Source organism: Urocampus carinirostris, chromosome 3 (assembly GCF_059441175.1).
Source record: "Urocampus carinirostris isolate Australia breed hairy pipefish chromosome 3, RoL_Ucar_1.0, whole genome shotgun sequence".
NCBI lineage: Eukaryota > Metazoa > Chordata > Actinopteri > Syngnathiformes > Syngnathidae > Urocampus > Urocampus carinirostris.
The window spans coordinates 29,496,377-29,508,986 of record NC_142351.1 but is presented as its reverse complement, the minus strand read 5'-3'; the positions used below and the strand labels follow the sequence as shown (position 1 = coordinate 29,508,986).

At 38.4% G+C, this 12,610-nt stretch overlaps 1 protein-coding gene across 1 annotated transcript; it reads left to right on the top strand.

Annotated features, from left to right (window-relative positions):
- Positions 1-5,488: 5,488 nt before the first annotated feature.
- On the top strand, positions 5,489-6,720 carry LOC148369366 (acyl-CoA-binding protein-like). The gene is made up of 4 exons (XM_088331343.1): positions 5,489-5,568; positions 5,680-5,797; positions 6,103-6,165; positions 6,258-6,720. Exons 1-4 carry the CDS (start codon positions 5,563-5,565, stop codon positions 6,341-6,343), a joined length of 273 nt encoding a protein of 90 aa, XP_088187469.1. The 5' UTR covers positions 5,489-5,562; the 3' UTR covers positions 6,344-6,720.
- Positions 6,721-12,610: the final 5,890 nt, after the last annotated feature.

The window sequence follows — 12,610 nt, the reverse complement described above, 5'->3', positions numbered from 1 at the left end:
AAAAGAACAGAAGTTATTTTTATTTGTTGTTTAGAATGTTCTTTTCACGTCACATTTTTGGTTTCCAATAACGTCCACATGATTAGAACAAAACGACCTGAAATAAGATGGATTATGTCCTGAATACAGTGGTGCAATATAGTAGCAAGATTATTTTTAAGATTATAATTTGGCAGAACAGAAGGTATTTGTAAAAAAATGTTCATAAAGTACAGTACTTTTATCATACCTGTCATTAGTTAATGACAATGGCATTAATTAAGTTTATTATAAAAAAAATCAAATATTAAATAGCTTGGACGTTCACTGATGAAGAAAAAAATGCATGCAAATATAATTAAGTAGAATTATTTTATTCAAATTGTTAATTCATTTTCTGCATTAAATTATTGTTGGCAATATACTGATTAAAGGGATAACCACAAACCTGACTTTTTTCATTCTCCTTTTATACTTCTTTTTTTTCTTAACTTCTTTATGCAACATAATAATTCGTAATATAATGCATCAAAGCAAGTGAGCTGTTTGAGAGCCGGTTCTCTTAAATGAATTGAGCCGAAAAAGCCGGTTCTCTAAGAAGAGACGGACTTCCTTTCACTACACAACTACCACGGAATGATGCATGATGGGAAATCCCCAGGCGGCAGACGCATGCGCGCAGTAATATCAAACCGCTCGCTTCGTTTACAACGAAAAAAAACGATACTGAGATAGGGCTGCCGCGGCGAACTCGTTTGACTTGATTGATCTGCCGTTTCGTGATAGTCGGTGTACAGTGCATCCGGAAAGTATTCACAGCGCTTCACTTTTTCCACATTTTGTTATGTTACAGCCTCATTCCAAATTGTATTAATTTAATCTCTTATCTCAAAATTCTACACAAAATACTCCATTAGGACAATGTGAAAAAGTTTTTTTTTTTTTTTTTTTTTAGTTTAGTTTTAATTCAGGTGCATCTTTTTTCCACTGATCATCCTTGAGATCTTTCTACAGCTTAATTGGAGTCCACCTGCAGTAAATTCAGTTGATTGGACATGATTTGGAAAGGCACACACCTGTCTATATAAGGTCCCACAGTTGAGTGTGCATGTCACAGCACAAACACCAAGCATGAAGTCAAAAGAACTGTCTGTAGACCTGTGAGACAGGATTGTCTAGAGGCACAAATCTGGGGAAGGATACAGAAAAATTTCTGCTGCTTTGAAGGTCCCAATGAGCACAGTGGCCTCCATTATTCGTAAAGGGAAGACATTTGGAACCACCAGGACTCTTCCTAGAGCTGGCCGGCCTTCTAAACTGAGCGATCGGGGAAGAAGGGCCTTACTCAGGGAGGTGACCAAGAACCCGATGGTCACTCTGTCAGAACTCCAGCGTTCAATGTGATTTCTTAGTTTTCTATTTTTAATGAATTCAAAAAAAGTTATAAAAAAAAAACGTTTTCACATTGTCATAATGGAGTATTTTGTGTAGAATTTTGAGATAAGAGATTAAATTAATACAATTTGGAATGAGGCTGTAACATAACAAAATGTGGAAAAAGTGAAGCGCTGTGAATACTTTCCGGATGCACTGTATACCGGATGGCACCCATAATTGACACAGTTGCGTTTTTTTCTTGTACTTCGTACATGTCTTAAAATGCATAATAAACATACTTTGTACGGCAAAAACGTACAGGTTGACGGGTATGTTTTATACATTAAACAAATGGTCGAGCCTGTAAATTGTGTTTGTTTTTTGGTTACCGTATTTTCCGCACTATAGGGCGCACCGGGTTATAGGGCGCACCCCCAAAAAATAGTTTTTGGTCCTATATCTTCCATAGATAAGGCGCACCGGATTATAAGGCGCTACAATGGGAACGTCGACAAAACAGTCAGATGATTCAGTCAAACTGATTACCCCCTTAAAATTCTCAAAGCTTGCAAAGAAGCAAATACGAGTCGTAGACACGTGCGGATGCGGTGTCCGTACGATGTCACTTAAATGCGTCATTTCAAATATCATTCGGAAGGTTGAAGTCTTGGGATTCAAGAAATGCCAAACATTTCTATGTTTCTATTTTCTTTTTCGCTCGCAACTTTACTGTGCATATGACAATAAACACTTGGAATTGAGTTTAATTCACTCAACTCATCACAGCAACATCAAAATCGTTCTAAAACAAGATACCGGGAAAATATAAAGCCGCATAACTCACCTAAGTTCTCACGTTCAATAATGATACGCAATCATGGTCTTCCTACAACCGTGAGTGAAGTAAATCCAGGAGAGTAGAATATTTACAAATACATACTAACGAAACATGTTTTCTTTATAGCATACTTTAGCAAGCTCGCTACGCCATTGTTAAACTCGGCCGATTGCAGGGTTTGTTTTGGCCATCCAGCCAATCCGAGGCTCCGAATAACTTCAGCCAATAGTGATCGATTCAAATGATGATTGACACATTGGTTAGCCAATGAAACGCCGGTATATAAATCCCAGCATACACCGCTGACATGCTACGCCATTGCTAAACTCGGCCGATTGCAGGGTTTGTTTTGGCCATCTAGCCAATCCGAGGCTCAGAATAACTTCAGCCAATAGTGATCAATTCAAATGATGATTGACACATTGGTTAGCCAATGAAACGCCGGTATATAAATCCCAGCATACACCGCGGACTTGCTACGCCATTGCTAAACTCGGCCAGTGCAGGGTTTGTTTTGGCCATCTAGCCAATCCGAGGCTCCGAATAACTTCAGCCAATAGTGATCGATTCAAATGATCATTGACACATTGGTTAGCCAATGAAACGCCGGTATATAAATCCCAGCATAAACCGCGGACTACTCCACGTTCGGGGTAAAATCGAGTCGGCGGCTGTTGAGTAAATTGCGAGACCTTGCGAATTTAATATTGAGCCATATATAAGGCGCACTGTGTTATAAGGTCAGCTTTTGAAAAAAATTAAGACTTTTAGGTGCGCCTTATAGTGCGGAAAATACGGTACATCTATCCTTCCATCCATTGTCTGCACGGCTTATCCTCACTGAATCGCGGGGGTGCTGGAGCCTATCCCAGCCATCTCCGGACAGTGGGCAGGGGACGCCCTGAACTGGTTGCCAGCCAGTCACAGGGCACACAGATACAGACACCTCAGTCGCTAATTCACACCTAGGGACAATTTGGACCAGCCAATTAACCTGACAAGCATGTTTTTGGAATGTGGGAGGAAACCAGAGTGCTCGGAGGTAACCCACGCAAGCACAGGGAGAACATGCAAACTCCACACAGGAGGTTTGATCTCACGACCACAGAACTGTGACGCACACGCGCTAACCACTGCGCCGCCATGCTGCCTTTTTTGGTTACAATGATAATAAATGCACAAATTAAGATTTATACTTTTTGGGGTAACTTATCTACGGTCAAATTTTAATTTCATAAAAAATCTTTCCACGTTTTGACTTCACATGATATTTTGTCACCATCATGTGGATATTATGGTAAATGTTAAAAGCCTTTATAGGCCTTGAATCGTTGGTGTCCAAACTTTTCATAAATATGTATATATAGATATAGATATATACACCATATATACAGTGAAGAAAATAAGTATTTGAACACCCTGCTACTTTTCTATTTCTCCCACTTAGAAATCATGGAGGGGTCTGAAATTGTCACTATAGGCAAATGCCTATTGTGAGAGGGATAAACTAAAAAGAAAAATCCAGGAATCACAATGCTGATTTTTTAACAATGTATTTTTGTGATACAGCTGCAAATTAGTATTTGAACACCTGTGTATGATCTAGAATTCTGACCCTAAAAGATCTGTTAGTCTCCCCATGCATTGTGATAATGCATGATTTATTTGTGTGATATAGCTTTAAATAAGTATTTGAACACATGAGAAAATGAATGTCAATATTTGGTACAGTAGCCTTTGTTTGCTATTACAGAGGTCAAACGTTTCCGTTAGTTTTTCACCAGGTTTGCACACACTGCAGGCGGGATCTTGGCCCACTACTCCACACAGATCTTCTCTAGATCAGTCAGGTTTCTGGGAGATTGCTCAGAAACACGGAGTTTGAGTTCCCTCCAAAGATTTTCGATTGGGTTCATGTCTGGAGACTGGCTGGGCCATGCTAGAACCTTGATATGCTTCTTACGGAGTTACTCCTTGGTTTTCCTGGCTGTATGCTTGGAAGACCCAGCCACAACCACATCTTCTGTGCTCTGACTGAGGGAAGGAGGTTTTTCCCCAAATTCTCACAATACACGGCCCCAGTCATCCTCTCTTAAATGCAGTGCACTCGTCCTGTCCCTTGTGAAGAAAAACACCCCCAAAGCATGATGCTATTTCCAACAGTAGGGATGGTGTTCTTCGGATTGCACTCTCCATTCTTCTTCCTCCAAACACGCCGAGTGAATTATGACCAAAAAGTTATATTTTGGTCTCATCTGACCACAAAACCCTCTCCCATGACTCCTCTGTATCATCCAAATGGTCATATGCAAACTTATGACTGGCCTTGATATGTGCTGGTTTGCAGAGGGGAACCTTTTGTGCCATGCATGATACCAAACCATGACATCTTAGTGTATTACCTAGAGTAACCTTGCAAACGGTGGTGCCAGCTCTTTTCAGGCCCTTGACCAAATCCTGTTGTGTAATTCCGGGCTGATTCTTCACCTTTTTCAGAGTCATCGAGATCCTACGAGCTGATATCTTACATGGGCCTCCACTCCGATTGAAATTGACCGTCATGTTTAGTTTCTTTGCTCCAACAGTTATACAATTTTGTCTTTGGACAGTTTTTTGGTCTTAGCCATGTTACAAGTCTTACTGATTGTATGGGGCGGACAGGTGTCTTTATGCCGCTAACGACCTCAAACAGGTGCTTCTGTTCCAGATTGATACATGGAGTGCAGGTGAACTTCTAATGGGCGGACTAACATGTCATTCAGGGTAAGAATTCGAGATGATACACAGGTGTTCCAATACTTACTTGCAGCTGTATCACACAATTAAATTGTTAAAAAAAAAATCAGCATTGTGATTTATGGATTTTTCTTTTTAGTTTATCTCTCTCGCCATAGACATTCACCTATGATGAAAATTTCAGACCCCTCCATGATTTATACCTGGGAGAAATAGCAAAATAGCAGGGTGCTCAAATACTTGTTTTCTTCACCATATATATATATATATATATATATATATATATATATATGTGTGTGTGTGTGTGTGTGTGTGTGTGCAAATATTAAGTGGTTTATCAAACATTTTTGATTTGGTGTTTGGCAATGTAAAACATGCACTTTTTCTCTAAAACACGACTAAAAAAGAACATTTTGTGAGGATATTTTAGGTCAGGAACAAAACTCATATGATTGCACAAAATATCATCAGCACATTCAAGGGTTAAAATGAATTTGCCTCGGTTGGAAGTCACGTTCCTACTTGTTGATGGTGCCTCCCATTTACACTTTACTGCAGCAAGAACTGATGACAAAGCTGCAACCTGGAACGCAAGTTTCACACTCTGAAGGCGTCTTAATCTCACGGTAACCATGACTGTAAGTTTTGGCTAACCAACAAAAACAGTGGTGTTTTCACAAAGTGCTAATTTGTGCTTGTGTGCTTAAGCCTGTTTGTCCTGTTCCACATTTTCTTTCTCTACTTCACAGGAAAGCTTCAGAAAGGCAGCAGAGGAGGCAAAAGTGTTGAAAAAGCAGCCTAACCATGAAGAAATGAATGCTCTCTATGGTCTATACAAGCAGGCGACAATCGGAGACGTCGAATCAGGTGAGTTTACGTACATTATTCATATTTTGTGTAACAAAAGCTGTCTCGAAATATATGGTGTTTCTTTTCTTAAATGGGTGTGCACTGAGGATAGAATGAAGCTCAACAGGTCGAGTGCTGTAAAAAATGATGACAAATTTGATAAGTTCATGCAAAGGGGGCTTTGTTTTGTCTTGAAAGATTTTTCACATACTTGAAAATCATCTAGCCACATTTTTTCTGATCAAGGATTAAGCAGGATAACGAAGTGGGGTTTACGACAGTTGTCAACTCGAGATAATCGAAAGCGCTTTTTACTTTGACAGATCGTCCGGGGATACTTGATTTGTTGGCACGACGCAAATGGGATTCGTGGAACAAAAAGAAAGGTACTGTACATCTGGTATGCTTCAAGGAGTCGTGTCTTGTGTGAACCTGACCAACAGATTGCAGAGAGCGACTTGTGGTTTTGAATCCATAGGTCTGTCCAAAGATGAGGCAATGGCTGCCTATGTGGAATTGGTGGAAACACTGAAAGGAAAATACGGAATCCAAACCTCTTCCTAATTAAGTGCTCTTTTCTGCATAGTTGATAGAATACATTTCTTTTGTTTGCACTCTGAAGTCAAAGCCTCGTCATTCTTTGCAGTCAATTGTATCCCTTACCTATGTACTGTCACTGGAAGTTATTGAAATTTGGATCCGTCAAAACTTGTATTTTAAGAGTCTTATGTACTTGCATATGTTCATTTGTATTTGACTTATATGAATAATTCTCTAATAAGGTTTTCAACATTTTACAAATCAGGTTTACCATGAATCAAAAATTGTGAATTACAGTGTATGACCTGAAAAATCTTAAATTACCAGGTGTCTCTATTCCAAATGTTTTTCTCTGATGTAATCAACTAAAAATTAAATAAAAACAAACATTTTGCGCAAAATTAATCATCCTTTTTTATCAAGTACCGCAATCTTTTGTCTTTCACGGGAATTGTGTTCCAAAAGGACCTGTAAAAGTCAAAATCCTAAATCGAAACCTTTGAACAAACCCTAAATACTGTTTATTTTTTCAACTATATATTTTTTTTTAAATACACTGGCTTGCGAAACTTTTTGGCCCCTTTGAACTTTGTGAGCTTTTGCCACATTTCAGACTTCAAACATTAAGATATAAAACTGTAATTTCTTATGAAGCATCGACAATAAGTGGGACACAATCATGAAGTGGAACACCCTTTATTGGATATTTTAAACTTTTTTAACAAATAAAAAATGTAAAAGTGGGTTTGCAAAATTATTCAACCCCTTTACTTTCAGTGCAGCAAACTCTGTCCAGAAGTTCAGTAAAGATCTCTGAATGATTCAATGTTGATCTAAATAACTAACGATGATAAATGGAATCCACCTGTGTGTAATCAAGTCTCTGTATAAATGCACCTGCACTGTGATAGTCTCAGAGGTGTGTTTAGATCGCAGAGAACATCATGAAGAACGATGAACACACCAGGCAGGTCCGAGATACTGTTGTGGAGAAGTTTAATGCTGCATTTGGATACAAAAAGATTTCCCAAGCTTTAATCATCCCAAGGAGCACTGTGAAAGCAATAATATTGAAATGGAAGGAGTATCAGACCACTGCAAATGTACCAAGATCGGGCCGTCCCCCTAAACTTTCAGCTCATACAAGGAGAAAACTGATCAATGCAGCGAAGAGGCCCATGATCACTCTGGCTGATCTGCAGAGGTTTTCAGGTGAGGTGGGAGAATCTGTTCATAGGACAACAATCAGTCATTTACTGCACAAATCGGGCTTAAAAAGTGTTGTTTAAAGTTTGCTACAAGCCACCTGGGCGACACACCAAACATGCGGAATAAGTTGCTCTGGTCAGATGAGACCAAAATCGAACTTTTTGGCAACAATGCAAGACGTTATGTTTGGCGTAAAAGCAGCACAGCTCATAACCCTCAACTCACCATCCCCACAGTCAAACATGGTGGTGGCAGCATCATAGTTTGGGCCTGCTTTTCTTCAGCAGGAACAGGGAAGATGGTCAAAATTGATGGGAAGATGGATGGAGCCAAATACAGGGCAATTCTGGAAGAAAACCTGATGGAGTCCGCAAAAGACCTGGGACTGGGACGGAGATTTGTCTTCCAACAAGACAATGATCCAAAACATAAAGCAAAAGCTACAATGGAATAGTTCACCCAAAAAATATATCAAGGTGTTGGAATGGCCATGTCAAAGTCCAGACCTCAATCCAATTGAGAATCTGTGGAAAGAACTGAAAACTGCTGTTCACAAAAGCTTTACATCCAACCTCACTGAGTTTGAGCAGTTTTGCAAGGAGTAATGGGAAAAAATGTCAGTTTCTCAATGTGCAAAACTGATAGCGACATACCCCAAGCGACTTGCAGCTGTAATCACACTACTTTTTAAAAAAAAGTTTAAAATATACAATGCAGTGTGTTCCACTTCATGATTGTGTCCCACTTATTGTTGAGTCTTCACAAGAGATTCCAGTTTTATATCTTGATATTTGAAGTCTGAAATGTGGCACAAGGTCACAAAGCTCAAGGGGGCCAAATAGTTTTGCAAGCAACTGTAACTCCTATACAATCAAATTATAATTTTAAAAATAATCGTGCTACTATATTGCACTACTGATTCCAAAAAGGGGTGGAAATTATTTTAGGACACTATCAAATTTGTCGGCATTATTGTAAAACAAATGTGATGCAAAAATGTTAACACGAAAAGAAATTTCTCAACAACAAATAAAAATACTGTACTTTAATTTTTTTTTTTTTGTAATAACTTCGGTAGCCTTGCTGGTATATTGCACTATTGATTCCAAAACTGGGTGGAAATTACTTCAGGACACTGTCCGCTTTTCATTCTAGATTATCTTTTGTCGCACATTATTGGAAAACAAATGTGGTGTCAAAGGCTTTTACCTTCTGCTAGCATATCGAGTAGACCAAATTGGTCTGTGATAGAAATAATAATAATAATAATAATAATAATAATTTCTTTTGTATTGTCATTCTTTGTAAGAACGAAATGTCGATACACCTGACCCGTTGTAGCGAGCCGATGCAGCCGCAGCCAACAGAGGGCGCCGCCATTTTACCAATGTTATAAGTCTTAGGTATGACTCGGCCGAGGCGCGAACCAGCGACCTCCCAGTAGCATCTTCCTCTGCATTTTGAGCTTTTATCGGTCCGGAGCCTTTTATCAACATGGCTTTTGATAAAACTCAAGATTCGCACATACGTAATGTAGGTCCGTTGAGATGTTTTATCAACAACCCAGACGGCAACGTTATTGACGTACAGGCAGACACAGGACGAAAGGGGACGGGGCGACTTCGTAGCCAATCGTAATGCAGAACACAATGCAAAATGAAAATCCATGAAGTAGCAAAACTGCAAAAGTAAACCACGATACGATATTTTTTGTTCTGTAAACGTTTAAAAGAAATATATGTGCAAAACCAGAAAGGAACTTTCTAAAATGATACTGGTGTCTCCGTGTTTGCTCCAACTTACAGCAATCCGAAACAAAATCTAATTTTTTCCCAAGATTGTGTTAATTCGTCGCTCAGTTTGGGTACTGACGAGTGGTTACACAACATCAAAAAGAGTGGCAGTTTTTCACTTCCAATAAAATTGCCCAGTTGGTTGACTTTGACGAATCAGGGAATTGCCAACTCCAACCAGCACTATATACAGTATGTTATCAAGATTCCAATAACGTTGATGTCTTCCATGTCCCAGATTGACAGATGAGACAGACACACCATCATCCATTTGAAATTGGCAAAAACTGTCCCCTGGGGAAAAGTCATCGTTTTTCTGGTCTTGTCATTGAGAAAATTATTTGTTTTTTTCAAGGAACAGCTGTTCAAATCCATGGTTATATTTTTAAAATAAATTAAGCAGAAAGCGGTATAAATTATTAGGACAACACAAATAGTGGGAAACATTGTGATGTTTGTTTTCATCTGTAAACATGTCATAAAGATTTAAACTGTATGTTCTTTTAATATTTTAAATTTTATACAGTGTGTCCAAAATGTAGACACATTTTAGCAGCTTATAAATAATTGAGTGATTATTTATTCCTTCAGATAAAAGTCAGCTGCGTGATGGCAGCCAAACTTGACATTAAAGAAAGAAAATGTATTCTAGAATTTTACTTGAAGAATGAAAACAAGTAAATGGTAAATAGTCTGCATTTATATAGCGCTTTACAATGTGCTTCACACTTACCCATTCACACACACACACACACACACACACACACACTCACGCACCAATAGAGAGTCAGTCATGCAAGGCGCTTACCTGCTTATTGAGGGCATTAGGGATTCAGTGTCTTGCCCAAGGACACTTCAACACATAACACGGAGGAGCCGGGAATCAAACCTGGGACCTCTTGATCCCAAGACGAGCGCTTACCTCCTAGGCTAATGCTGCCAAGTAGAAGTGCAAAGACAATTTAGGAGGGAGTTTAACAAAGAACCACTTATATCAATTGAGTTAGAGATCAATTTGAATCTGAAAGAACTGTTAAGGACGCCCTGAATAATTCTTCAGGAAGTCCACATTCATTGACTAGCCCCACTAAAGAAAAACAATTACTGGAAGCGTATGTATTTAAAAAAATCATTTGTCCATGCATCATGAAGCGTTGTCAATGGAGAAGTTATGTTCTATTGCTTGCCACAAAAACTTTTTGGGAGTTCACTGAAACGTTTCCAGTAATATCCTCTGACAAAGATTTAATTTCTCCCAATGTTCCGGTCTGGAGCCTTTGCTCTGAAAATGTTGGTCTACTAGTGATTCCAAGAGCCAAGAAGAGATCGGCAGGTTCGAGAGCGTTCTGCATTCGGACCCCTGTGCTGTGGAATGCTCTGCCCTCCAAGATTCCATCTGCAACCTTAGTGGGAATGTTTAAATATAAGCTTAAAACACACTTCTATTCTGCAGCATATCAATTACCTATATTTTATGTTGACAATATCTGTGTATTATTTGTTATTGCAACATCCATTGCAGCCTGGTCATCCTGGAAGAGATTCCCTCATGTGCGGTCCCTTCTTAAGGTTTCTTCATTTACCTCACGCTGAGGCTTTTGAGTGTTTCCTTGCCCTCATGTTGTTTTTAGATCAGGGGACGGTGTAATAATGATCTGTAGTTTGCAATAGTCTGTAGTCTGTGCAGCCCTTTGAGACTCCTTGTGATTAAGGGCTATAGAAATAAACATGACTTGACTTTATCCACAGAGTAACATTGAAGCGCGGGCAGACCATCACATTCTTCTTTACCTCATCAAATATTTTTTATACCAATGGCTAAATTTATGGTTGTCTCTCACTGCTTTTACTCCAAGCTTTTTCAAATCACAAAAATGTAATGACAGAACAATCTGAAACATCTAAATAATTGCAACTCACTGTTAGATTTCAAGGGAAAAGAAAAATGAAATATGAAAATTGAATGTATAGTATGGTGGTTCAAACTGATGGTACCAGCTATCTATTTCCTACCCATAACACTAAGTCAGGTGTAAATATGAGTCAATAGGTGTAAATGAACAGTCTGAACCATAATGAAACTGGCAAAGTAATAAAAAAGTAAAAATGAGGATCATTTCATGACGCCCTTGGTATTCATGGTAGAAATATTGAGAAATATTCTGTGCACAAAGATTCATTCATAATCAATCCACGTTCCACAAAACCCTCAGAGAAAAAAAATAATTAAGCTAAATTAGCAATTATACTTCAATTATTCTCTGTGAGTTGACATTCTTAAACAGTATGAGAAATGAGAATTAAGGAAAAGAGCAGCAAACAGTTATCAGTGAAGTAAAATTACATCACAACTTTGTTCATAGTTCACGAATTACAATGAATAATATTTGTACTTAATTTACCTGGGACTCGCTTTGTGATCAATAAAAGTAAAACTATTGCACTAATATCTAGTGGTCACATTGAGTATTGCAATCTTCTTTTTGTGGATCAATGACGTAATGCTTAGTGTTGGCAATAAGCAAATATCTCAACATTAAAGTCAAGTTAAGTCAGGTTTATTTGATTTGTATAGCCCTTAATCACAAGAAGTCTCAAAGGGCTGCACAGTCCACAGACTATTGCAAACTACAGACTATTATTACACCAGATTTAAAACGTACATGAGGGCAAGGAAAAACTCAAAAACCTCAACAAGAGAAAAATGAAAAAACCTTGAGAAGGGGACCGCCCATGAGGTAATCCCCCTTCCAGTTTGGCCAGGCTGCAATGGATGTTGCATGGACAAACAATAATAATAAGGTGCTTGACAATCAGACCTAAATATACATATAAAAAATGCTTCATAATAATTACAAAAAAAAATCATTGTTGATTATGTATCGTATTGTAATTGGGTCATTTTAAGTATTATTTCTCGTATTTTATAATAGATCATATCAAAATAACTGTACGGTAAATTTCAACAAGAGTATTAATTAAAATTACTACAGGTATATTGTTAAAAAAGGGAAGAAAAAAACAACAAAGTTTGATTTTATTTTTAACAACATAAAATGATCAGATTAGGATGACGTGGTGGATGGGAAAGAATCTTATATTGTTTTTCTCATTTTTAATAAATCTCCCCCCATAATAAATATAAATAGAATTTACAGGGATGTGATTTGACCAAAGTGAAATTATCTGAAAATTAGCGGAGGGGGGGGGGTGATTGCTAGCTGGGGGGGGGGGGGGGGGGGGGGAAACCAGGTAGGACCAGGGCAGTGCCCTGGTGGGGGGAAAAGTG